This window comes from Falco naumanni, chromosome 6, assembly GCF_017639655.2.
Source record: "Falco naumanni isolate bFalNau1 chromosome 6, bFalNau1.pat, whole genome shotgun sequence".
Classification (NCBI taxonomy): Eukaryota; Metazoa; Chordata; class Aves; order Falconiformes; family Falconidae; genus Falco; species Falco naumanni.
The window spans coordinates 86793835-86821765 of NC_054059.1; the positions used below are offsets into that span (position 1 = coordinate 86793835).

Genomic DNA, 27931 nt, shown 5'->3' on the forward strand with positions numbered 1-27931 from the left:
CCATGCAGGCAAAACTAGCAAGCTGCAACAAGGCTTTTCTGTGGGTCAGATGCTACTGTCCATAAGTCCAGCTGCTGCCACTAAAGGTTATTCTCCACATTGTTTCTCCAGCTTCCAGAGGTCACACCACACTCCTCCTTCTCTCTGCTTCATCCCAGACTCCCTTCACCCAGGGCCTCTTTCCTCCAGAACCACACACCCCTCCCCTCAGTCCTATTTAACCACTTAGCAGGAACAAGCTACAGCTGCACATTGTCCACGTTAATTAACCCACTGCCTTTGAAGCACGGCCACAGCTGTATATTATCAATGTCAATCAACCCCCCTTCATTCCTCTGCAGGCGCACCCGAGAGCTGGTGGGCCATCCCCCAATATCTGCTGCACAAACTAATGCATCACCTTAGCTTATGCTCTGAGTCCCTTCCATTTGCACATCTTAGATATGTAATCATCAAACATAAGCATCACCCTTATACAAAAATCACATAAATTCTAATATGCACATGCCCCTTTAAAACCAGATAATAGCTCTTTAACGCTGGGTACCCCCCCCAATTTACTGACTGGCCATCAGCGATGCCAGTACCTCATCAGAAATCCCAATAAATGCAAAGGTCTGACCTTTTCCCCCACCCAAGCAGTGAATTTCTGCGAGGATTATTGCACTTCTTGGGTGGCTGATACGACTTGGCCTCTGGCACGAAGCCACGCTACGTACTCCAGAAATGCACTGCATTTCATAGGTTATTGCTTGCACATTACTGCCGGGCAAGTGAATGCTCCATACGCTGGAACAAATTCAAACGCCTTGCAAGGAGATATCTTCCTTAGCGTTGGCATTCTCATGATGTGGTAGGAAATTATGCCCAGAGTGTTCATTTTCTTTTTAAATGTGTTCTCATCTCATAATAATTAATGGTGTCAAGTTACTGGTGTGAAAAGAGCCTGACTTTCCAACAACGATGGATTAATGAAATAACAGTCATGGCTGGAGTAGCAGCAATAAATTGTTAAGAGAGGGGTGACACACCTGAAGTGATACTTTCAAAGGCCTTAAATTATTTAGGTTTCAATGTTCCTCATAAATATTTGGCTTTTGTTAGCATTTGTTTCTCTGCTAAAAATGGAAGTCAGAAGCTCTGGCAAGAACAAGTCTTTCGCTGAGGAGCGTGGAGAACTGGGGTGCCCGTGTTTTCCAAGGCATCCTTCTCTCCCCCAGATATGACCTCCCAAGTCAGCGGTCGTCCACCTGTAGGTCTCAGAGCTTCACTGTTTGGGGAAGTGAAATCCAAAGCCCACAGGCTCAGAAAGGTCTAGAAACCACACCACAGAGCTCACAGATTCACATCTCGCTCTTCTAAGAAGCAACATGAAGTGAGAAAATCTGGAAGTAGTCAAAACAGGGAGAAAACAGAGTAAGCAATTTCCACATAGATACACTTTTGATTAAATTTTTTATTCAATCCATTTTAATATTCAGTATTATAACATATGAAATGCAAGAAGAAGAGGTACAGAGCCCTGCAGATATATTGGCAGGGAGGAAAAATCTCATTTAGAACATTGGGAAACTTACTTGATGTCAAAAAGCAGTGGATCAGGCTTTTGGAAACCACACCTAAGAGCAAGGCAAAGGGAAAAAATATATTCTTTATATTTATAATGTGTCTGACACAAGTTCCTTAACTGCTGGCAGAAACTGTATAAAAAATTGACCGCTGATAGCAATGAATTTGTATCACTTCGTAACTGATGAAGACTTTGTATGCATTTCCCAATACTTATCATCAATTAAATTAGGTGTTGTAAATTGATAATTAGGTATGGTCAATTAGATTGTTTGGTAGAAAACTGCAGATATTCCTCCAAACATCAACTCAATTCATATCATACGGCAAAACTAATACTAAACATTTTTGTAAAGCAAGTAGGGCCTAATGAAAAGACACCAAAATCCTCAAGAAGCTTCCCAATGCAATGAAAAGCATTTGATTTCCTTTTTCCTTGAATATTTTCTTTTCCAGACCAGAGGTTATCTTTGCTGTACCCTCATGACGGCCTCACACTGTTCCTTTATCTCCATCAGGGCTTGCATCAGGCTGTGATCTGGCCCGTGGGTCACCTTCATGATGTTATAGGCCTTGAGGAGACAACAGAAGGGACAGGTTAGTCACCGTGCAGATCCAGCAGAGGGGCTGGGCCCTGCAGTGGGGCAGGGGTGTAGGTACGGCCCCTCGGGCGGCTGGCAGCGGGGGACTGGATTGCATGGCACAGCAGAGACAGGAGTGAAGCATCCCCAAGTGTGTAATGCTTTGTCCTTGACAAGGGAGGAGACACCAACACATCAATATTCTTAGGTGTTAAAGCCCACAAAAAGGTTGCAAAGATGGATGTTTGGAATAGTAAAGCAACTGAGGCATGAAGGCCATTTTAAGACTGGTCAACTACAGCATGCAAGGTTTTGATGCGTTATTTAAAAGATGGCTGTGATGTTTATAATGTTAGTAGCCTCAAAATCCTGTAAACAGAAATGGACGAATGCTTAACCAACCGGATAAAAAGTGCCTGAATTGTATCAGGAGAAACTATGCACAGCACCAAACAAATGAGCGAGAAACTATGCACAGCACCAAACAAATGAGTGCATCAATAGTTTCACTCTGCAAAGGCACGCAGGGGAATGGGTCTTTGCAGCTTTTCCCAGGGATTATTTTCTCTGTGCATTTGTCACCCGCCATAGCTAGGCCAATTTACACTCGCTGATATTGCCTGTAGTGCTGCTGATTCCCTGCCACCGATACATCTGAAATGGTCTTTGCCCAGCTCATGTTATGTTTAGATCATCACTTTTCATATGACATTTCTGCTTCGTCCTTCTATTAAATTCCTCCTGCAAGGAGAGAAATACCAGATGGAAATGGATGCAGCACTTCTGAAGAAAGAACAAGGAAGCTAGAAGTGTACTGGCAAGAGAAAAAGACATCAGAAATTTTTCCTCATCCCAAACTGAGGAATTGCTAAAAACTAAATGCAGCCTGTGTTTCAATGGGTTCCTGGTCCAGTCAACTGACAAAATTCAGCTAAATCAGCTTTGGACTGCAGAAAAAGGTTCTTTTTGGAATCAAATGTTGAGGTAGGGGCCTCATTTAAGTTGGAAAGGTAAAGATGAAAACAAATGTATCCTTTAGTGGAATGAATGAAAGCCTACTTCCAAATTCTAGAGACTGGAAAGCATATGGAAATTCTAGCACAGTTTATTTTTGCTTCGAGTTAGTTGATCCTTAAAAGAAGAGGGAGGCAGCAACAGATTGAAAGAACAAGTTGAAACAGCAGTCAAAACAAATCAGAGTGTGCAAGGAGCTCTAAAGAGAGTCAAGCATGTTCTGAGTTACCACAATGCCTTACCAGTGAATGATAAAACACTCAGTTAAACAGAACAATGGAAATGCTTTCATCACCCTTAGAAATGCCTCAGAAACGTGAAATAAAATCAGAAATCCTTAATCTTTTCATATTTCTAGTTTAGCAGAAATACAAAGCTGCTCATGCTTTTCTATAATGTCTGCAAGTAAGTCGTAATTACACTCACTGAAAAGACTACCTGAGTTGTTCTTAGTGTTCTGCTTTTCCTAATTTAACATGCTGGGGAAATGTTGTAAAGAATAGATCAATGAAGTATTTCAACATAGTGGAGTGTGAGGTATTAAGCTGTACAGGAGCTTTCCCTCCACCCCACACCCCCCACACCCCCTCCCAATAAAAAATTGAAAAGTATTGCAAAAAAGCAAGAATAAAAGCCAGTCCTTCCCTGGAAGAAACAGTGGGATGGAGAAAGATGAATGCTTGCGTGGTATACAAATCCCTGGATGGAGCAGAACAGGATAGCTGCAGGTGGGATGCCATGTGTGCTGCAGTGTAGCTGCACCCAGGCTAACTGGGAAGGGGCAGGACCACCCCAGGGCAAAGTGACCAGGTGAACTGGCCGTGGATCCAGCCACACGTGGTGCACAGTGCTTGCATGCCCTGGTCAAGAAAGCTGATGGCTTTATTGTCAATGATGGATGCTAAGGGCTGTGCACCTGGATACATCTCAGTCACAGCAGCGGGGCACCTGACCTTGCTCTTCAGCCCACATACAGGACAGAGGTCAGTGACAGACCCTGATGCACAGCTAGAGGTGCCCATATGGATATGCCTCTGTTAAAAGGCAAAAATCCCTTCTATCAAACCTAATCTTGAAATAATGCTACCACTGCTGACGTCTCTTTTGCCTCCAACATTTCCTTTCTATTTCCTTTCTTTCTTCAGTCTGGCAGATAAATGCACCCAGGCTTCATCTTTTTGTTTCCTCAGGGAGAAAATCATTCTCATGCAATGTACTGTCTCTACACTGCAGTGCCAGTCAGAACCAGCTGCATCAAAGTTAGAATAGCAATGACTTCTGTAATCCCCACATTAAACTGGCATTAAGTTATGTAGCTGTTTTTGCAAAGGTCAAAGCAAAACTGGGGATAATTTCACCTCCAAAGCAAGGAATCGTTTTAGTGGGCAGAAGCAGGAACATGTAGGCTCCCCGAGCACTCCCCTGCCCTCCGAAATCACACAGCTAACCAGCAGAGTCGAGGCAGAGCAGAGTCTTGTGGTCTGTGCGGCCTTCCTCTCAGCTAAAAAGAACAAATCTAATTACAAAAAACTACAGTAATCGCAAGACAGCAATGCAGGCCACAGTGTCATCAACCACATACCGTCTCCCTGAAGAATATCAGACCCATTAGATTAGCGGGACGGCTGTTGCTCCACGAATGCAAATGAAACGCTGCGCAGCCGTTAGTGCCTGATTTGCATGGGGATGGGGCAGGATGCCTGTCACCACAGCTGCGGGAACCGCCAGCAGATGCAGGACAGCACCGCTCCATCACCGGGAAAGCAGAGAAGGCTAGCGCGTGGGGGGGAGTACCCGGGGGTCTCCATCCCTCTTGATCGAGGGGGATTCCTATGCCTTACTAAAGCAGGCATAGGAAAAGCCAAAAGCATCACAGTTACTATCAAGCACGGCCGGTCAACAATTCAGCGTTTGAAGAAAATAAAAAGAGAAAGGGGATTTCTTTCCAGTGTTGCTGTGAAACCCAGGAGGCATTTAAACCCAATTCCTGTGCTTTTTGCCCCCACACCAGGGATTACAGTAAGAAGGGGAATTATATGGTAGCTATTGCAGGACTTCATGAGACAAGATGGCTATGCCCATAAGCTCACGGGAGGACAAAGGTGCTTCTGCGACCGAGCAAGCCGAGTGCAGGGCCCGCGGGGGGCCTGGCCGGTCCGTGCTGCACACGTGTGCACCCTCCTGCCTGCCCCATCCCCACCAGCCACCGCTCAGCGGCTGGGCACCCTGCCCGCAGTGCATGGGTACAGGCAGCCACCGCCACCCAGGGGATGGAGCAGCAGCCCTGACACCACGTCGTGGCACTCATCAGCGTTCTTCCAGGGCATGGCACAGCACGGCACGGCACAGCATGGCACTCATCAGCGTTCTTCCAGGGCATGGCACTGCATGGCACTCATTGGCATGCTTCCAGGGCATGGCACGGCACTCATTGGCATGCTTCCAGGGCACGTCACGGCACGGCACTTGTCGGCATGCTTCCAGGGCACGGCACTCAGAACGAAGTTGTCTCCTTGAATCCAAGCCTTCCCCACTGCACCCTGCCTGCCTTCCCAAACCGACTCCGGCTCTACTCAGGGGGTGGGCAACCAAGCGGGTGACCTTATGGTGCGGTGAAGGTAGCAAACGACGCCTAACAAATATCTGTGCTAAGGAGCGCAGCTCAGGACTGATCCGGACACTTGCTAGGGGCTCCCCAGAGCCCCAGAGATGCAGCCCCGTCCTGGCTCCTGCAGAAGTGCCGCCTCCCGGCAGAGAAGCTTCTCCCTTCACAAGACAGCTTGTTGCAACTTTTGTTATTGCCGCTTTTTACAGTCATTCCAGGCTCTTTAAATTAGGTTTGCCAGACTGGGCTGCAGCTCTGGCCTTTTGCTGACAAAGGTTTTCCTGATCTATAATTCCATTTGTCCTCCCACCATTACATCTTTCATATATATATGTCTATAAATTTAAAGATAATACATTGGTTGTACAATAAACCAAGGGCTACCTTCAGGTTTTATTCCAGAAGCGGAGTATTGCCTCTCTGTAACATTTCTCTTTCCAAAACCTGGCAAATTAGATTCTGCCGGGTCTAATATACTTTTGGGGGGTGATTTCTTTTTAATAGGTAACACAAAGCACTCCACATTATTTAAGCCTTCCTTGGGGGTGCAGGGAAGAGAGCTAAACCCAAAGGGCACTAAGAGTAAGGGGGTTCGTTTTTGGGTGGTACAGAGGGCGGCAGTAGGGGCTGGGCTGCAGAGCTGGGTATGAATTGCTGCTGGGCTGACCGGACCGTGCATCTGATGCGGAGGCCGTCGGTCCCCAGCACTCCGAGGCTGTGCCTGATTAAACAGGATTTATATGTGAGGTGAATTTCACTCAGAGCTCAATTCCTCTGCACCTTCCACATCCTTCTCCTTAATGCCACACTGAAATTAGCCTGACGAGGATTCCAATGGGGTGCTGCTATTCAGTGTCAGAGTGCATTAAGAAGAGTAATGAAGCGGAGAAGGTAATCGAGTTTCTGCTCTGAGCATGTGGCATGCTCTGTTGACACACCTAATCACAAAGGGCCAGGCTGGGTTCTCAGATAACTCTAGGGTATTAGCTGAGCTAAGAAGGACACAGACCTGTTGGAGCAAGTCTGGAGGAGGGCCACGAAGATGATCAAGGGGCTGGAGCAGCTCCACTGTGAAGACAGGCTGGGAGAGCTGGGGTTAATTCAGCCTGGAGAAGAGAAGGCTCCGGGGGCACCTTATAACAGCCCCCTGGTACCTAACAGGGGATGACAAGAAAGCTGGAGAGGGAATTTTTACAAGGGTATGTAGTGACAGGGCAAGGGAGAGTGGCTTTAAACAGAAAGTGGGTAGATTTAGATTAGATGCTAGGAAGAAATTCTTTATTGTGAGGGCGGTGAGGCGCTGGCACAGGCTGCCCAGAGAAGCCGTGGATGCCCCATCCCTGGCAGTGTCCAGGGCCAGGCTGGACGGGGCTGGGAGCAACCTGGTCTAGTGGCAGGTGTCCCTGCCCATGGCGGGGGTTTGGAGAAGGGTGAGCTTTAAGGTCCCTTCCAACCCAAACCATTCTATGATTCTACACTAGGAATCACATCCTTTACTTCCAACAAACTGGGAATTATATCTTGCTCTGATTTGTTCTAGTGTAGAGAGCAATGAAGAGAATCAGTTTCCGATCTCATCCTACGCTTACAAATTGCATCGAGATATAGGATGACAAGAAGCTTTTCTCAGCTGTGCTCCCAGAGAGTGGGAGTTCGGTCTCCCAGTCTCACACATGTGGGTGGAAATGGGGAGAGGCTCTGCAGGGAACAGGCAAAACCACAACAGGATAAGTTTGTACATGGTTCTGCGTCTCAGCTGTAAAGCACTTACTGCGTCCTTGCGGACCAGTAATGGCTTGGAGACCACAGCCAGAGGTGCACTGAGGTATGGCATAGAATGGTAAGGAGCATCTTATTCTCCCTTTTCAGGGAAAAAGGAGATCACAGCTTGAAAAAGGGGTTTTCATTAGGCATTGCTCAGTATTTGAAGAATAATACAGTAGCAATCTGGCTTGCAATGAGCAACTCCTTCACTACAAACATCCGAAACCCCAACACAACCTCCACCTTCACTGACAAGCAGCATTCAGATCTCTCTAGAGGATTCACTCCAGTTTAATTTAGTGCAGTATCACATTAGAAACGCAATTAGAAGAATGCCTGTTGATATATTGTGGCAGCAGCAATGCAAATAGAAGCTTCTCTGACTGGGGTCTCGCTCTGCCTCCTGAAAAGGAAAGTCTGAATGTTTGGAAATTATAAATATTATGGGGGAAATAGCAGAGCAGATCACCTGGCATATGACAGATATATGACTTACTTCTGAATAATGCATGGAAAATAGAATTGATTACTCTTCCATCTGCTCTTTAATGATCAGAATTGGCCATAATTTAAGTTAAATATATCAAGTGAAGATTTAAGTTACCAAGACTTAGTAAGACTGGCATCGTATTAAATACTAGTTTATTATTTCAACATGTGGAAAGTATCAGTTCTTCAGCTTGCATAATTAATCAGGTGTTGCAAACAAATAGATATGGGGGTTGAAAAAAGTAAGTACAAAATACTAAGTTATCTAGAGAAGCATGACAGATGTTAACTTCATAGGGGATCCAGGCAGGAGTGAAACTCACTTCTCCCCCCCAGCCCCAGTGCAGACACCCATTCCCTTCCATCCCCAGCAGCTGCCCTACCTCTTTGCCACAAGACTAGCTGTCCATGCAAGCGTGCACCTTAACCATCGGGGACACACTTTCTTTCTGCACTTCTTTCCAAAACTGGGGCCAGCGCTGGGGCCTGCTCCTGCCCAGCAGCAGTGGGCCAGGTGGCTTTCTGCAGCACCAGCCATGGTGACGAGGAGCCACTGCCAGGCACTGGAGGTGGGCTGAGAGACGAGAGGTGGAACCGCCTGGAGCATGTACTGTCCTCAGGCCAAGCTGACCACAAGACAATCAATAATACAAGGGAATAAAACCCTAAGATATCTCTGAGGGGGACTGGGGGCAGCACATCTTCCAAGGGGAGAAAAACACCCTAGCAGTGATTGAGGGCTTGAGATGGGAAGCAAGTGAGAGCCTGCATCCTGAGAACATGTTACACATGGAAGGGGATTCTTCAACGTATTTAAGATGATACCAACAGCAATATAACAGCAGGATAAATGAAAGCCTGAGGTAGGAGGAAATTAATATAAAAGTCAGCTCAGGTACAAGAGGGATGGCTTAAAGCTGAAATGTAACTAGCAAAGCACCAGCTGCAAAAAGAGATCAAAGAAGGGAAAGACGATGATATAGAAATAGGAGGGATCAGGAAGCCTGCCTGTTGATTTGAGTGTGGCTCACAATAAAATGCAAGCATTAAAGGTAAAGTTCTCCATTCTGAAATCACAGATCCCTGATAGGGAATAAGGAGGGTAAGAAACTGCAGCTCTGCTCCTGTTCTTGCACTGTCAGTACTCCCAGACTCACTTTGCTATGGCAAGGAGGACAGTGTGAGGCACTGAGATATTTTTATCTCTTCGGATCTAATAGTAATTTTTCATCCAGGCACCTCTGAGCTATCAAACTGTAATTAGCAGTGACTGATGCTGGAAGAAGTCGGTGCCTGAAACACTGAGCAACAGTGACCCGTCACCACACTCAGCTGCAGCCTGCGGAGACACCGCTGATGGAAAAAGCAGTGAGGAGTATGCAAAGGCCCAAGGGACAGTCAGAGCAGAAGTGGGGGACACAGACAGCAGGTTGGGGGGAAGGAGGGAGGGGGACAGAAGAAAGCTGACAATACTGACCTGTTTCAAAGTCTCCAGTGCCTGAGGAAACATGTCCTGACTGTACTGCAGTTTGCCCACTCGCATCAGCTGGACAGCCCTCAGCGGATGGAAACCAGGATAATACAAGCTGCAGAGAAAAAGGAGGAAAAAGTCCGTGTCAGCTCTCACCTTCACAGTCACTGCCTCTGCTGAGAGCTATTAGGGTGGGACTGCAAAGTCATTGTGAATGTTAATAAGGTACTCAGAGAAAATTAGCTGCACTACTGAGAAGCATGAAATACTGACGGGAATTAGCAAATTATTACTCTCCATCTCAGAGGAATGCCTTTAACATTATCCTGTTAGAAAGTGACGGGAGTGGGATTATTTAATTCGCTACTGTTGGATAATACAATAGCATTTACTGTACTTAGTGTTGCAAACAGAGGTCGTTCACAATCTCGGGTCTCTGGAGAGGTATAATTTTAAGAGGAAGCTTCAGCAAGGAACCCAGTTCTGGATCCTCCAAGATGAAGGAGAGGGACTGCAGGGAATGCAGGTACCTAACACCAAGGCCACTGTTTCTGAGGGTTTGCTTGCTGCTCCTCGTTGTGGAAAGAACTGGTGCTGCGTGCCCAAGGGTACATCTCAGCCTTGGCTCGTGCATCTAGACAAGGCATCTGCTAGTGTGAGGACACGCTCCCATTCTTAATTAATTTCGCAGAGGCAGAGGTTTTCCATCAATCTCGCTGGAGTTAATAAAGACAGAACTATGCTCTCCTTCTTTCTAGGAAGTAGATTGAGAGCAATGTCATTATTCATTCCTCTGCAGATGCTCTTGAAATGTCCATGCTTTCATGGTGACCACTCTGCATTTCCAAATCCTGCTGGCCTTTGGCTCACAACACCTGGACCTCAGCCCCGCCCTGTGCCCGAGCTGTGGCGGGCACGGCATCTCGGAAGAGCAACCTGGGGGCTGCAGAAAGCTGTGGATGTGACTTGCCTGGAACTGGCCAGCAGGAAATACGAGGTGAAGGGACACACCTGGATGTTACATCACTTGAAAAAGATCTTATATTTCTTTTGCCTAACTACACAAATAAAAGAATAAAAGTCTTAAGCACACTTACTGAAGACAAACACCCTATCCGATCAAACAGCATTTCACTTCCCCAAGTACACCAGTGTGCTTGAGGAGTGTCTAAAAAAATACATAATTTGTCACGACTGCAGGAAGAAGAGCCAATAAGCTTCCTAAAATCTGCTCTTTGAAGAATTTGGTTTTGTGTTTATGCCAAACCTACCATCATCGGACTTCAGGGGAATTGCTAATGAATGATACCACTGCAGTCTGAAGGACACTTAAACCTGCATGAGTATGATTAAATGCATGCTGGGACATTAAACGATGTAAATTTGTACAGTGCAGAGGAATCTTCTGATAAATCTATGTGGCAATGAATGAGTTATCTTTCTCCATTACTTTTCAGTAATGCAAATGCAAACACGATTAAACACAAGTAATTGTTTAAATGGCTGCGTATCTGGCTGTCCTTCCAAATCTCAAATGAAGATGTGTAAACATCATGGAAAATGTTTTCACACCCAAAAATCCCTTTTCTGCTGATCCGACGCAGTTTCAGTGAAGACAAACAGAAACACATGGGAAGCATGCCTGGCAGGATCTCAGAAGCAACAGCTCCTGGTCTGCCAAAGCCTCTCATGAAGCAACAGAAACCAACTCCTCAATGAGAATAATCCATCCTGCATTGCCACCAGCATCACCCACTCAGCCCCCCTGTGGGATGCAGTTCAAGAAGGCTGGAGGGCCAGCGGGCAAGAGAGCAGAAAAATGGTAGCGCTTATCTCGGTCCAACCCGACCACTCAGGAGCTTCAAGGATCTGGTTAAACAAACACCAGAAAATTATCAGTAGGTTTAGTTTTAGATTTTGTTTCTGGTTATTGTACCAGTTAACGTGGTGCTATCTGCTACTAGTTGAATAGGGAAAAAATGCAACTAAGTGACAGGTTTTGGTGTGAATTAGCAAAGAGCAATAGAAATTGCAGCGCTAACACAGCACAAATGGGAGTAGTGAGCAAGTGCACAACTTAGTAAAAATTGCAAAAAAGTGATGCCTATACGATTGTGTACTTCTGCCCTCACCTGTGGCTGCTGAAAAGGAAGGAGTTAAATGGTCGTTCCCTCTCCTCTGGGCCACAGAAATGCCAGGATGCCTGGGGCAAGGATCACAGTCACAAGAGGAGCCAGGAAGGCAAAGACTTTTGCAGGAGATAACTCATCTTTGCAGTCCCCACTAGACTGTCTCTGCTGTACCCTGACAGGTCTGATTCTTTTCCCACTGCTCCTTCACAGCCTCTTCACATCTCCTTCATTTCACACCTTTCATTCTTTCAACCACCTTTTTCATGTCTCTCATGTTCCTCTCCCTCCTGAATAACCAGCTCCATCCAAAATGCCAACAGGAACAGGGAACCTGGGCTGTGCCTTGCCTGCAGCCACCTCAGGGATGGCAGCTCACACAGACAAATCCAGGCTATGTTTTCGTTCAGCAACGTGGCACCTGCTAAACATCACCTGGGCCCATCAGGATTCAGAACCTGCCCCTCCATGCAAACAGGTTTCTTTCCATACATTCACCTGCAGTCAGTAAAGATTTAGCATTGTGGTATATGCAATATTGGAGAAAACAGGCAGCAATTCAGCAATGTCAGGTCCTCAGCCCGGACTACCAGCCATAAACTAAAGCAAGTGAAAATTTAAGATGAAGACACAGAAGGAGTAAGTGTGAAATGAAGAACCCTGTGTTCATAAATATTTACAAAGCTGTTTTACTGAGCTGATTTATACTCTGATCTTATGCATGTACATAGTTATATTTGGCAAGCCTTACAACTGACATTTGAAACAACTGTTTGTTATCATATTCTAGAATAAATCTATTAAACTTTGGAACACCTTTTGTGGAAGCACATCCATTGAGTGAGTTTACTAGAGAAATGCAGACAGCTCGCGGCTCTTCTGGGAGACGTGTAAGTGAGAAAAATGCTGCTGGCTTCTCCCAGGCATTCCTAGGATTCAGTATTATGAAAAACTGGCATGGCAGAAAGGACTAAAAAGCAGTGTCAGGTACTTGTGAGCCAATTTATTATCCCCACACATTGCTCTGAACAAAGCCAAGTGGATAAATTTAAGAATAAGGGAGACATTTACCAGCCAAGGAACTGGTACCTAAAGACTGTCAGCAAGAGACTAAGACAGCTATAGAGAAATACATGCTGTGAAACACGTTACAGCGTGGGTAGAGTAGGAATTCAATCTGAAAAGGATTTTATGAGATTTACCAGGACCTGAGGGACAGGAAGGGGAACAGTAACATATTGAAAGCTGAAATAAAGATAGTTCCGTGGAGTGATGTTTCCTGGCCCTTGGCACTGGTCAATGCTCAGTAGCTCGCTTGCAAAGAGAGATTAAACAGAATACAACAGCTAACAAGTAAAGCTGCGCTGTAAACAAGAGAATTGGAGGAGGCTGAGAAAGAGCTGTACATTTTGTGTCACATTTTCTGCTTATATAAGGCAGCACAGCTTTGTTCCCATCTATGACCAACAACATCCGTGCTGGCTTGTGCCTCCAGCCTGTCCTCCTGCCTATCGATGTCATCTGCAAACCACACAGAAGTGTCTTCTGTCACCTCCTCCAGGTCATCGATAAAGATGTTAAACAGGACGAGTCCCAGGACAGACCCCCATGGTACCTCACTGCTATTGGCACCCAGACAGGTATGACCCAACGGCCAGACCCTCTCGCGCTCACCACCCAACCAATTCTCCACCTGTCATCTAGCACTCTACTCACCTGGACTGTAACACCCTAACTTGGGTGTTACCTCCCTGATCTTCTCGACTTTGCAAAGATAATGGTGAGCAAGCTGGCCAGCTCTCCCAACACCTTTGCTGGAGGTAGCCATCAGGTCTGATGTGTTTGTAGGGGTCACATGCTCCCAGGTAATCCCTGGCTCAACCTTTCTTCTGGGATGTGCCTGGGAGACGTAATAGGTGAGCAGTGGAGCAAAGGCGGCACTGTCTAGCTTACTATGCAAAACCTCAAAAGGAAGCTATTTCCTAGTCACCGGGTAGCTTGCACCAGTGCTTCACTGTTCCAGGCACCAGCAGTTCCTGCATTTCAGTCACAAAATACAAGGATTCCAATTTTCACTAGGCAAAGACACGGCCCAGACTTTGTAAAGCAATATCTGCTTCTAACACACCATGAAATCAATAGCTCCTCTTTGTAATTCATCTACAAGGTTTGCCTTGATTAACCCCCAGAGCAGTTGCTGATCACATATTTTATAAAGAAAAAAATATTTTTATTCAGTCTATATATTAGCTCTGAATCTCTCCAAGCAATCCCTTGAGTTCTCATGTAAAGGAAAATGTAAAGAAGACAAGCCTTGACAAATTTTAGCCAGTTCCTCCTATTTCTTAGTACTGTAGTTCCATTAATTCCACTCAACTTATCTCCCATTACAGGGTAAATAATGAGAGCTTTTTTGTTCTCTTGTGAATTAAAAAGCCTAGTATTAAAAAAAAAAAGACTATGTCAAATCACTTCCTTTTCTGATGCCTCATATTTTAAAATAAATAGACGCCTACCATTCCTTGTAAATCAGTCTGTGGGGTTAACATTTACACTGTTGTCTTCAGCCTGACATAATTAGAAGCAGGCAGGATTTATAAAACCTGAAATAAGAGTTTGAAATGGAAATGTTACAAGGCTTTCTAATATGGTGACAGGTATAAAGTGATGCTACACCTAACTGTAAATTGCTTCGCAGTACCTTTTAGTGCAAGTAAATATGACAGCATAAAACACATAAAGGGGTTTCAGGAGCCTCAGCAACAGAGAAGGAATTAAGAAGAGGCTCTCGGGCTTCAGCAAAGGTGGTGAGCAGAAAGCAGAGAGGATGGTGTAAGCCTCACAACAGAAACATACTTGCTACAGCTGGTGGAAATGTCCACCACCAATACAGCACCCACTAAGTTCAACCTTCTCTTCTTTCTCTGACTCCTTGATTTCTGAACTGCTCAGTATTTGAGCACATTAATTAAAGCTGTTCATTGAACTGCAGCCTAGGAATTATTTTTATGTTGTCCAGTTATTTGTTTTTTCATTATTCAGTGATGTGAGACCCGTCATCTAATTCACATGATATTATTTCTACTCCTTGGCTGGGATGGTCAATGAGTTCTAAATATGGCAATTATGAGAAACATATTTAGGACAAATTTAAGGACAAATTATGATTTATGCTAAAAAGTGTAAAACATTTGGTATCTATCATCATTTCCAGGCAGGAACTAGTTATTTAATGAAACTCAAAGAAATCATGTGCTGTGGGAACATAAGACAGGTGTTCTAAACTGTGCTCAATTGGGAGCTTACAGATCTTAATGGCAATGGTGCTGCTGCTGTTCAGTCTGATCTACACGGAATTTCACCTAGCAATTCCTGCCCCAAAATCAGTAATTTGGGGCTTAAATAGTGCTTAACAAGCAATGTTGTGTTTATGGAAAATGATCTTGAGCAGCTTTATACATAATATCCTCAATATTAGTATTTTTTAATAAGCACGAGACTTGTGCAAGAGTTTTGCCTGGAACAGCACAAGGTTACAGTGTTATTTTTGGAGGGAGTGGGAATGTGTTATCAGTACTGGACTAAGTGGCTCTGTTTTGCATGTTAAGTATTAGAAGCCTAGTTGGAATTGTAAAATTTCTAAGGGCAATAGATCTGTATTAACCTGTGTATAATCTTTAGGGCTCCCTGTGAAAGCCTTCTGAAAGAATACTGGCCTGGCTTCCATGATAATATTGCTTGGAATAATAATGGTGTCAACTTGTTACACTTTCTGGTTTCTCTTCCTCTCTCTTTCTCCCTCTCTTTCTTTTCTTCTCTCAACAATTTTATAATCTCAAAATAAATTCCTATTTATCATGGATAACCAGACAAGTGTGAACCAGTTCAGTACCTTCCCATTCCCCTTACACCTTCTGCAGCATCCGTGCCATTTTGGGAGCAGCAGGCTAAATGCTTTACCTGTGGCAGACCTGATAGACTCCAGCTTCCCTGAAACGTTTATTGTCCATTTTATCTCCCCATCACTGTGTCTCATGGAGATGATCAAAACATCAGTGAACAGTTTAGTGCTGGCATCACTCTTTTCTATTTTCTCCCAGATTTGACCTCTCTCACTTGGATTTTGGGATCAGCTCCTCAGCACTAGTTGGGAGGTTTTCCTGGAGGTAACTGCTAGTGCACATCCCTAAAGCATTACAAAAAAGCTTTGCCAGTGATGAGAAGACATTACTATTGTTATTATTATTAGAAAATTTATGCTGGGAAATCTCTAGCAAGCTAAAGCAGGAAAAGTTACTTTCTGGTACTCTTGCATAAAACCATTAATTACCACTAAGAGAATTACTATTCTGGTTTAACCAAATAACAGTAAAAAGTCGGCAACACTTTCTGAGCCAGCTGTGGCCTGATACCACTAGAGATGTGTAGACCTAATGCCACTACTCCAAGTTCACTTGGAAGTCTCCATACTCTTATAATATATCCTGGCTGCACATTTTTGCAGCCTAATTTAAACATGCTCTCTATCTGTGTTATTGCTGTACTGGCAAAACTCTGAGTAACCCCAATATCAAATTTTTTACTAACAACCCCAACTCGGGCACGAGCCTCATGCCACAGAGCACTGAAGAGCACAGCATGGTGGCCCTCGTTCCACGCAGATCAGCCACAAGGCCCAGGCAAATGCAGCAAGAGAAATGTTGCAAAAAAAAAATCTCCGGGAAAGCTAGGAGTTGAACCTAGATCTCATTGTAACTTCAGGATGGCTTTTGGTTCATGCAGAGCCCGGTTCTTGTGTCTGTGCTGTCTCCTCTATCTGTCTAGCTCTGCCAATCCAAATGAAAACAAATGTAGTTTTACAGGCTTAACAGGCTTGCTGTATTTTGTAAATGAAATGCAGAGGCAGTAACCTTAGTTTAGAAATTTTTGTACCAGACTGCCAACTTATTATTCTGGTTTTTTTTATTTATTCTGTCCTCACTCAAGAAATGTCCTGATATTTCAATGAAACAACTGCCTCTGGAAACAGTGTAGGATTTACATCTGTGAAATTATGGCTCAAAGTATTTCTCATCACATCTGCATCTCATACTGTTCCATTACTATTTGTTTCAGTAATTTAACTGATGTGATCAAATAAGCAATCACACTTCTTAATCGACTGAATTCTCCAGAAATGTTAGCTATCCATCTCAGAAATCATTCCTTTCTGGCTGCTGATCATTCTGCCATATTCCTTATGCTGATAATTTACGTCACATTAAAATGGATATTGTTCCAGATGTTGGCTCTGCCAGATTTGAATGATAACTTCAATAAAATGAAGAAGTGGTATAAAATGCAATTTTCATCTTGGCTCTCAATCTGTCTAACAACTCACCCACTTTAAATGCTAACACTGTCTGTTGGAAATGTCCACTTCAAATGTTCTGTCTTCTGGTGTTAAGAGCTGTTAAGGAAAGAAAGTGTGCTCCATCTGGAATGGAAACAGGAAAAGATTTTATATAGATCTTCCCTGTGTCCTGATCTTCAAAACATCTTGTAGCTCTTTGGTTTTTTGTCATGGGTTCACCATCCTTACAGCTGAAGATGGTAGGTAGGATGGGCTGTCGCTGCAGATAGGAACATACTGTCTCAGCCCTTGCATAACCATAAGAGTAGGAGATTAAAGTCAACAGTTTAGTTCAAAGGTTTTATAAAATTATTTTTAAAGCCATACAGAGTATGTTGGAAGAATGCCAGAAAACACAAGAAGTGTAGGGAAGATGGCAGAGGAAGCACAGGAAAGCTACTTAAAGGGAGCACACATGGGAAGAGAAGTAAAAAACAGAAGGAAAATGTACACCAGAGACACTGTAATTTGTGACAGAGTCCTTGGGGTCACCTTCTCCTCCAGCAGTGAACCTAGGACTAGCTGTTGATGTTCAGGAAAACGTCCCACCTTCCCCATCCCGTACAGCTGAGAACACAGGCCTGGCTGCAGGTACCAGCGATGCAAGTTCAGACTCCAGCTCTCTTAGAGCAGATCATGGATCTAGAGGTTTGCATGACCTCTCCAGCCACAGAACCAGAGCGACAGGGGAATGAAAAGCACTGCTGGATCCCTTATGCAAGCTGTATATGACTCTCCTCTGCTTCCCTCTGCTCTGCTGAGTCCCCCCAGCATCAGAGCCACACACATCCAACTGCTACTGGTGTCGGCAAACTGCAGAGAGGTTGTGTGAGTGCAAACTGCACAAGGGTGGGCGCCGCTGGTGGTATTGATATCTGCAGTGCTGAGCGTCTTCTCTCCACTCACCAGGATCTCAGATGGAAGACCGTCGTGATGCATAAGACTGATAACATGAGTTAGATCACTGCTTTAAGCAATAGTATCAAACTTCCTTGTTTCCTTTTCTATTGCGTCTCCAGACAATTCTCCAGAGAAACTGTCTGGTGCAGTGCAATGACTCTCTCTTTAGAGAGATGATGACAAATACCAGTTTCAGACAGGATGGCTGAAATATGGAGACACACAGTCATTTTTCTTATGGTAGCTGTGGGTCAGGAAAGAGTCAAAGCAGCCTATTGTTCGGCTGGATTTCTGTCACTGTCCACTTCAGGAGACTAGAATTATTGCTATTTTTATTAAAACTTTTTTGTACATACTGATCAGTGTTTTAGTAGGCATTTATACAGACAGTGATGGGTTCTGAAGTAACCTGTATAATTTGGGAAATAGATCTTGGAGTTATACTGGATATTTCTGTGAAAATACTAGCTCTGTGGACATTATAGTCAAAAAAGCAAAACAAATATAAGGATATTTTTTAGGAAAAGGAAACAGAGAAGTGCTGTAAAAATGCATCATCCCCTATATCTTGAGTATGGTGTGCAATTCTGATCCTGTCTTTCCAAAAGACTTCAGTAGAAAGGTGATGAGGCCAGTTAGAGGCAGTGCAATGAAGGAGTAAACAAATAGACCAGGAGAAGCCTGCAAAAGAAATGAATGTGGAAGGACTTGTTGATGGCTCTACAAAATCACAGGTAGCGTGGAAAAGGCAAATGAAGAATGGCCGCTGTCTTCCAGAATACCCAGAAGGTATCAGCTGAAACCAACTGGCACGTTCAGAACAAATGCAAAGGTGTTCTGTCTCAGATACTAGTTGAGCCATCAGCCTCCTACCTCTAGGCGCAGTGGATTTTTGATCAAAAAGTAAATGGATAACCACATTCAGGTTCTTATTTTCTTCTCCCAATATCTACATTATTTGGCAGGTTACAGTCACACTGTGATCACCAAATCTTCTTCCCTGTCTGCTATTTCCAGATGTTAAGCTTCCAGTTTAAAATGCATGGAAAAGTGAGAAAGGACTCATAGGAAACTCCCTCTTTTTTTTTTCTTCTTTTTTTTTTTTTTTTTTAATGTCTCACAAAACCTGCCTCTTTCTTACCCAGTTTCTTACCCACCTTATCATTTTTCTGCAAATGACCAACCAGAATGACAGTAACTCTGTAATACTTCATGACATTCCTCACTGAAGCTTAGCTCTGTGGTATTTTCCTTCCCTTAGATTATATCATCTTATCAAAAATACAGTCTTCCATGATCCATTTTTAACACAGCTAGAAATTTATAGCATTTTGTATTCCTTTTACTTTCTTCTGTCTTCACAACTTGCCCAAAATCTTTGAGGTGATGGCCCTCTAGTTCCCCCTTCCACAAGTACCATGGGCCTTACTCTTCAGTTGTTCAGTGTCACCTTTGACGTGAGGATGCTCTCTGAGCACCACAGGTACTTTGGAAGCGCAGCGTACCACATCCATAGCCAACAGTGATGCTGAGTGAATACAGAAAGGAATTTGCTCTGCATCCAATTAGCAAGATGGTCTGTTCTGCTTTGTGCTGTCTCCTGCCATCGCTGTTTGCTGAGTAAAGACCTTCTTGTTTGCACTGACACCACAGTGGCATTGAGTTTACCAACAGAATTTCATGTTATGGGAAAAAGTGAGACCAGGGATCTCTACTTTGCCCAACAATCTTCACACCAGCAAGATGCTGGTTCACTGTCACGCCAACAGCAGACATCTGATGCAGTTGGTTGGGTAGCTGTTGAACCTAGTCTCAGCTTTTCCACCTTTAACATGTGAATCCTGATCTGCTCAGTGGAGCTGATATGAGGGCTAAATTCACTTGTGCTTGTGAAGAGTTCTGAGAGTTTAACTATAAGATTCTGAAGAAGTTCAAAATATTAGCACTAGTTCCGAGGAGAACTACAAATACTTGGTAAACTACAAAGTTAAAATGTGACAGCTAAATAAGACCATCTGTCTGAACTGGAGAACACTTCCATCCAGTCTCTCAGCTGGCTAGAAAATTTCTTGCATGACCCAAAAGGCATGTAAATTGCTCCAGAGTTTCCTAGGAAATAAAACAAGCTGGAAGGAAGGGGAGGGGGGAAATAGCATTCTTTAGTAAGAAAAGGAGACCTGCTATGAACTTTATGAACAGCAATCACGAGCAATAATCACTCCCAGGCTCTACAGTGCTGCCTGAAATGCTGGCTGAATATAAAGGAGAGATTTTTTTCAGGTAACACCACTATGCCTCTTCATGGCTTGGAAACCGGCATGCAATACTTCAAAAGACCAAGGCATGCTTGAACTCTCTGTTTGTAATTGAAAGTAGCTTGTTCACTGAGCAAGCATTTTTCAAGCAAACCCAGGTTTGCTGTACCCCTTGATTAATGAGTGCATTTGTACCTTGGCAGAATAGGCAGGGGGTAAAAAATTCTTAAGAAAAGATTGCTCGAGGAGGAAATAGATCCGTGAAATGAATATTTCAGTTCACACAAAGTAAAGCAGTTCTCAAGATTTCATGCTTTACGTGATATCTCCTATCAGTAGCCAGTTTGGTTTGTGAGCTACTGTCTCCAATGGTTAAATGCAACATGTATGTTACAGATAGCAGAACACCTTATGGCACTTTCCATCAATGTAAACCGGTTTCCAGATGTAAACAATGCCACTGATTCTCATGCTAGATGCACAGACTGCCATGATTACATCACCTTTTGCTAGTACATGGAACACTATGCGTATACAGTCTATAAAACAATTTAATGTCAGAATCACAGAATCAAAACTGAGTTTCCAGCGCATTGCTCAGAATGCATAGTACTATGGATTAAAAGATTTTTGTCTCACTTTTTGTTCAAACGTTGCTTCCTTCCTATAGTACTCTGGGACACGGAGTAAAGTTTTATGCCCAGATTTTGGCTTCAAATTATTTGCAATCTCAATCCACCATTTTGTGATCATTTGTTGCCCTAAAAGACTCTGTGATTTTGCAAAATTATACCTAGGCATATTTACGTGACCCAGCCACTCGGAGCTTGTTTAATGCTGTGTGAGACAGGAGGATAATAGGTACTCTCCAACTGCCATTTTGCACTGAATTTCCTCAGTACAAGGTTTTGGTTTGTGTTTCTAGATTAGGTCATTGGAGGTTCATGTCCTGACAAGACAAGGATATATTTCTATAGGCAAGATAAGGGATGCACAATTCATTTAAGCTAAAATGCAATGCACTCAGGGACCTACTGACTAAATCTCAAGTGAAAACAGAAATAAAGAGTCCCCAGACTGAAAATACAGGGATACGATACACAGGAACCCAGTTCCCAAAGAATTAGCTCGTTTTCTTCCCACTCGGTGGCTACTGCAGAAAAATACATGATGGGTCTGTTGGAAGGTTAACATTTTCTCCAACCATGGGAGTCCCAGCCCTTGTGAGAAGAGCCATGGAAGGGTGTCTGCCTCTCTGGGCCAGACCACAAGTGCAGTGGCTGAACACGACGCTGAAGAATATGGCCATGGTATCACCAGAAAAAAAAATAAACCAAAACCAACCAATAAAAACCCCAAACCCAAACAAAATCCAATTCTGGAAGCTGCACAGGAACCCTGTGGAGTTACTTGCCAGGGACCTGACCAGTCCAGCCCTTCACAATGGTACTTGCTCAGGCACCAGGGGTGGATCAGACATTTCATGTCCAGCTTCCTTTCCCTGGAGGGTGTGGGTAGACACCCATCAGCACCACATCGGACAGGAATTCTCTGAAACAATCGGATGAATGTTGACCTTGCACCCTCTTCACTAGGGGCGGCAGGCACGAAGGGAGAGCTACAACTGCACTATCATGCCTAAAGCACATGACTACATGGCTTGTAGCAGTCTAAAATTACGAAACAGTGAGCAACCGCACTTCTCTCTCAACCAAGTGTGTGGAGGCAATTAGCACAGTGATTTATGGTTGAGTGGAGGAGGGGAAATAAGCAAAAGAAACACATGTGGACTCTATCAAGTACTCTTTTTTTCCTGTCAAATGTTAGTAGTGTCCCACTGAGCTAAAGAGAGACTGTAATGCTTGGCCCACGGTTCCCAGTAGACTATTTCTGTGAAGTGAGACTCACAGGTCTAGCTCAGAAATCAGAGCGAGCATGTTGGGAAGAGCTTCAGCAAGCTCTTGTGCAAGCACAGCAGAGCTGCCAGCGTAGCCGACGTATGGGTCCTCGACTGCTGTCCTCCCGTGTCCCAGGTCATGCCCCTTTGTTGGCTAAACCACTTTGGCATAGTATTTACTATCAGTTTACCATCACACATATCAGCTGTGTCTGAGGCAGAACCTCCAGTCTATCTCCCAAGTCATTATTTTGAGCAGTAGGAAATGCCCTTTTCTCCCTCTTTGCAGATACTTGTCTGTTTTCTTCCCTGCTTTCCTCTTCTGTTTTTTGTACCTTTCTTTCCTGGTTTCTCTATCCTTACCCTTGCATGTTCTTTCACTGTTCTCTATCCTACCAAGTCAGCTTTTTCCCCTCTAACCTCCTAATGCCATCTTTTTGCTCATAATTTTATATTTCTCCACTGCTGGGTCCTGTATACCTACATATAACCAAAATGGTACGTCCTGTGGAGGCTAATAGCTCATTTGGGTGAGGCTAATAGCTCATGCAAGAGACACATCTTTAAAGCAACAGTGAGACCACTAACAGCTGTTTCAAAGTGACTCCCTAAACACACTGAAAATTACATGTTAAGACACACAGTGGTGTACTGTGCATAAAGCCTCAGGAAAGCACCCATTGATCTATGATGTGTCCATTAATCTCTGCAGCCTTAAGGGCATATTTCTAAATTGGTACAGGAGGCAGCCATGAAAAGAAATCTGTCAATACTCCTTTGTGAGGCAAAGGAAAACCACATACTGAGTCTTTGCTATCAAATATGAATCCATGGCATGAGGCAGGCATCACAATCTAAAATGGCATTTACTTGCCTCGAGCAAAAACAAAATGTCATTGCTCCATCTGATTTTGCAAAGTAGCACAATGGGACCTCATCATTTGATTGTCAATTTGTGAATTCTCTGAAATATGGCTTAGATATCTCTTGGCTTTCACGGCGTCCATTCTGAGGATTTTTGTATCACTTCCAGTTTGTATTTCATGCTGGGCCAGATGTATCTCAACCGAGTGCAGAAACAGGCCTCTGCTAGGGGACAGCTTCTCTCCCAGAAGAAAGGAGATCTCTTCTGGAGTCACCTTGCAGATGCACACCGCGGCTCTGCAAACTCTGGTAAGAAAAGGACTTCACGCTCTTCCGTGGAGCTATACCTTCTTTCTTCACTCATGGTGGTACATCAAGTAATGTTCTTGGTTCACATCCTCCTCTTTTTCATAAGGCTCTGTCAAAGGACCAGCAACATTGCTTCACATGAAAGACCAGTTCTTAGAAGGAGCTCTGCTAATTGTTTACTGGCTTTCTGCCGACTTTTTTTGGCAAAAACTATGACATACCTTACCACAGTCCCTGATATTTAGGGCAGTTTTTTACATCGTCCCTCATCAAATGAACAGCTGACAAGAATCGCACCTTTCAATAATAAGGTATATGGCTCAGTTCTAGCCCTTACTTGGTTGGTGCTACCATCAACGGCCATCCTTAGTCTGGAATTATCAGATCTGCTCTCATCCAGGTCTGCTACGGATAGGTTAGGGCAGACACACCGATGGCTGAGCTCCTGCTTTGACTTTTCTGAGCAGCTTTGCCCTGCGTGCATTTTACCTCTCCCAGGCAGGTTCTAGATCCCATCCTAAAGCAGAATGACCCCTGCTTTGGTGTTTAGGCCACGGTTTTGAGATCTAACATCCCATCACCCTGCCTTAGAAAGCAGCTGGATTATGTTGCAATTTTTTGGTATAATTTCTATTTTACATTAAAAGATAATTATATGAAAAGGAAACCCAAAGTTACGCATTTCGAAATGTTATCATAGTTTTGAACAGTGCACTTCCAGAACAGAAGTAAGAATGAAGCCCACTTCCAGACACAGTGTTATTTAGCTACAACACAGCAGAAGGCCTGGATAGTTGATCCATGTAAAGCTGCTATAAAGTACAGCTAATGCTAACCATGCAAGTAGGTTTTGCAAAATACCTATCTTTTTTTTTTGTTGCTGGTTTGAGGTATGATACAGTAGATTTTTTAAAAAAAACTGCGGAGTAGTTACTTATCCATGCCATTTGTTTATGAATAGAGATGAGCCAAGAAGGAAATTTGCTGTGTACAGAAGTACAGACAGCATGAACACTACTGTATAGTACAAGTATTTCCACCATGACATAAGTAGATTTAAAATGAATATGTACAGATATGCAGATTGCCTCAGCATTTAAAAATATGAGCCCAGACAGATTAAATATAACCATACCACTATTTTTTTGACTCCTACATGATAGAATATAGATCAAGTCATTTCATACTGTATGCCAGAAAACTGGTTAACATGGAGAAAAAAAGATTTGTCCTTTCAGATACTAGACAAAATTGGGCAAGGTGCAAACTGGATACAAAAATATATCTTGCCTTATTAGGTTAATAAACTGGTTGTGCTACATTTTGATCCAAAAGAGATGGTACAAGAAATACAAATTATGAAGTATTAATCAGAAATGGCATATTGCCCTTAATGTACGAGCAAATACTAAACTACCAACGAACACATAATCAGTTGCTATAGTAATTCTAGTCCCCACCTATGTCTTGAGAATTGTTAAGAGATATGATGAATTCTGTCCTTTACACAACATGTGCTTTCTCATAATCATGTTTAGTGGATTTTCTGCACAATCCCCATGTGCAAACTGCATAGATCACACAGTGGCTAATCAGATCCAAATATCTGATTTGAATTTTTATTGAATGCTGACCTTTCCAATATACATTTCATTTGCGTTTGTATCTAATATATGCATCACGATCTCAGATACTCCACTCTGCTTGTGTTTAACCAGAAGGCAGCACGAAAGCAGTTTACTAGGAAAAAATGGAAGCAGATCAGAAAGAATAAAAGATTTTTAATGCCAAGTACAACAGTTAATTATTGCAAGCCTAAAAACTGGGAGCAATTCTCCCATGTGTATGAGGGCCAGTATAGGTCCTGTACATCAATTAGGCCCACTTAAAGCACATTTTAAAGGCTTAGACAGGATTTATGTGGTGCATAAGCCTGGGGCTGGCTGGCTGCATGCGAGTTCCATCCTCTATGAATATACCTGTCAAGATAGCTGGAATCTGAACATTAAGGAGGTTGTTAGCAAATCGGAATCGGAATTCTCACCTCAATTGTATTTGTCGCTCTTCCCTTTCTCCCAGCAAAACAAAGTAGTTTCACGCACAAAGCAACTGCAAGCAACTGCGGCCCATATACGACATTTTATCATTTAACCTGCCCTGAAGAGGAAGACGGATGGTTCACTCTGAAGAAAAAGATTGTTTCTCTGTCTTGCTCTCTTTAAAGGGAGGGGGTTTAGTGGTACTCAATAAAATTCATTTCTATGTCAGGAAACGTAGGGCAGGACAAATACTGTACTAAGCTCCCAAGATATACAAGCTTTCAATTACCTGTTTTGTTCACATAAATATATGATTTTAAAATGCATGATTAAATTGTATTCTATAAGGAGTTGGATTTTAATCCCTGATGAGCAATTTTTTAGGATTCATGGATTCTTAGTAATTACAGGTTTCTCTATTCCTTTACATTTCTGCATTAGTCACCATTTCTAAGGAAGGTAGCATCCTGAAATCTGGAAACTCTATTTATCCCCACAATTCAACATAAACCAATTCTTTTTGAGACATTAAACATTTTGACAAGTATTCAGTTACTTGGATCCATGCTAAATTGTGAAATAAAGGAAAACCTAACGGAATAATTCCTCATAATACTGGAATTATTCCTCAATATACTGGAATAGTTTCCTCATAATTCCTGGAGAAAAGCCACAGATACTTCAAGTGGTAAATTTGCACTGAAAGCACTACAGAATTCATGCTTTGAGTGCTACTGGACTTTCTCCTATCAGATCCTATCTGATCTATTAATGACAACATATTTGAGAAAACTTCTTTTGGTTTCAGCTTCATTTCTGGGCATCTTTCTCTATATATCCTTATGTTTCTTCTCATGCCAAATCACCAAAATATTACATTGCCTCACTGAAATCCCTCTTAGAAAATTCTTTAGGCACTGCGGAATATGCAAAGCAGAACGTGAACCTTTTCCCTCCCGAGGAATCCTCTAGTAATCCCTGCCACCAGGTTTCTGGGGGCAACACTATATTCCGCCCATCTATCTCCCAGTCTGTGCTCTGAGGTCAGTTGACGTCTTCGCATGGCACAGCACAGCACTTACCTTAAGGAAGTGCTTAAGTACCTGCTTAATTGACTTCTGCGGGCCTTATGCACATGTCTAAGTCCTTTCCAGAGCTACCTGCACCTGCGTCTAAATAGTTAAGAGATAATCAGTTCTGCTACTATAATTGAACACAACTTTAGAAAACTCTGACATGACAGTAAGAGCGGGATTTATCCCAACGGTGTATTCACGCTGTCAACTTTAGATGCCTGGATGGGGAGTTTCCCAGGTTCCCAGTATAGGCAGTGCAGAGTCCAGGGCTCCTTGAGAAGGAAATTCAGAATACCTAGCTCACCCTGCTGAGTATTCCCCAGCATTAATATTTCAGGATCATCTTATGAGCTCAGTTTTCTGTCATGTGGACCCAGACTCCTAACTGTGGGGCCATTTGTGCCACACTTGGATTCTCCAAATTGAAATGAGGATACAGAATGACCGATTTTGCTTGTAATTTACTAATCTTTGAAATATATGGGAGGCTTCAGAACAGTGCATTTCTATAGGAACAACATGCTTCCAAAAAGAGAAGCCACCTAACTGCAAACCTCCTCCTATAAGTATGTTATACATATATATATATATACACAAACTTCATCAACGATCGCATTTAAGAAATGCCGTAACAGTAAATGTCTAGAGACTAAAAGCACAATTCTCAAAGGGCCACGATTTCTAATTTCTTTGGAAAACAGACACAATCTACACCATGAAAAATTTAATCGTGCTTTAATTACCAGTCAGCTGAATAGCATGAGATATGTATGCCTTCATTTTTTAATAACTTCTGCCACTTCCAGCAAATTGTGGAAAGAAATAATGGATGCCTTGAGTATTCCTTCTGTCTGCTTCTACCAAAATAAAAAGTAAAAAATTCAAAATGAAGATTCAAATTCTTCTGGATTAGTCATAATCCAGGAGGAGCACTAGCAATAATGAATATGGATATACAAACGCAGCTGCAGCGTTCGCATCAGTGGCAAGGTAATGCAAAAAATTTGCCCCTTTGGTCGAGTTCTGCTACATTAAACTGATAAAAAGCTCTTGGCTGGCTGACTCAAGGTTGCTTCTTTGTTTTATAAGGTCAGAGCTTTAGCATTTGAAAAACAGTTCGTATATTGCAATATTTACCTCATTTCCTTCTACAGAGATGTTATAATCATTCAGGAATAGCACAGAATATTGCATATAAAGAGAAATGCTTATGAATAAAAACATACTAGCGTTTTGAAGGATTTTATTAAACGGGTGTATAGCCAAGGACAAATGTTAGGCTGGATGCAGTACAGTCTAGCCAGGCTTTTATACCACACCCCACATGCAGTGGCATCTGAACAGCATACAAATAGGCAATATGTTGACACAGTCTTTCTAGTGCTTAAATCTTCTCATACCTGAAAACCAACTTATGTTTGAAAAGGGTTCATGTTCAGAGTTACAGTGAAAGAGGCAAACTGCTGTGTCCTCATTTTGGCCTCAGCGTCTTTTGTTCCTGCTGACTTCAAGCACAGGAGAGCTTCCTAAGTATAAAAGTCTGGCTGAATTATTTAATTCCATACATAACATTGGGG

The 27931-nt window shown here is 43.1% G+C and overlaps 1 protein-coding gene and 1 long non-coding RNA gene across 3 annotated transcripts in view; one reads left to right on the forward strand and one right to left on the reverse strand.

Moving 5' to 3' along the window:
* Positions 1-1438: 1438 nt before the first annotated feature.
* The window catches only part of SMYD3 (SET and MYND domain containing 3), a 418391-nt gene continuing 391898 nt past the window's right edge, over positions 1439-27931 (reverse strand). For both annotated transcript variants that reach the window (XM_040599061.1, XM_040599062.1), the window contains 2 exons: positions 9500-9608; positions 1439-2141 (listed from right to left, as the gene is read on the reverse strand). In XM_040599061.1, the coding sequence (XP_040454995.1) occupies positions 2034-2141; positions 9500-9608 (217 nt within the window). In that variant the 3' untranslated portion in view covers positions 1439-2033. The remainder of the gene's footprint in view (positions 2142-9499; positions 9609-27931) is intronic.
* Positions 1595-27897, forward strand: LOC121090472. The gene is made up of 3 exons (XR_005828568.1): positions 1595-1667; positions 10567-10573; positions 27886-27897. It is a non-coding gene; the product is annotated as an uncharacterized LOC121090472 (long non-coding RNA).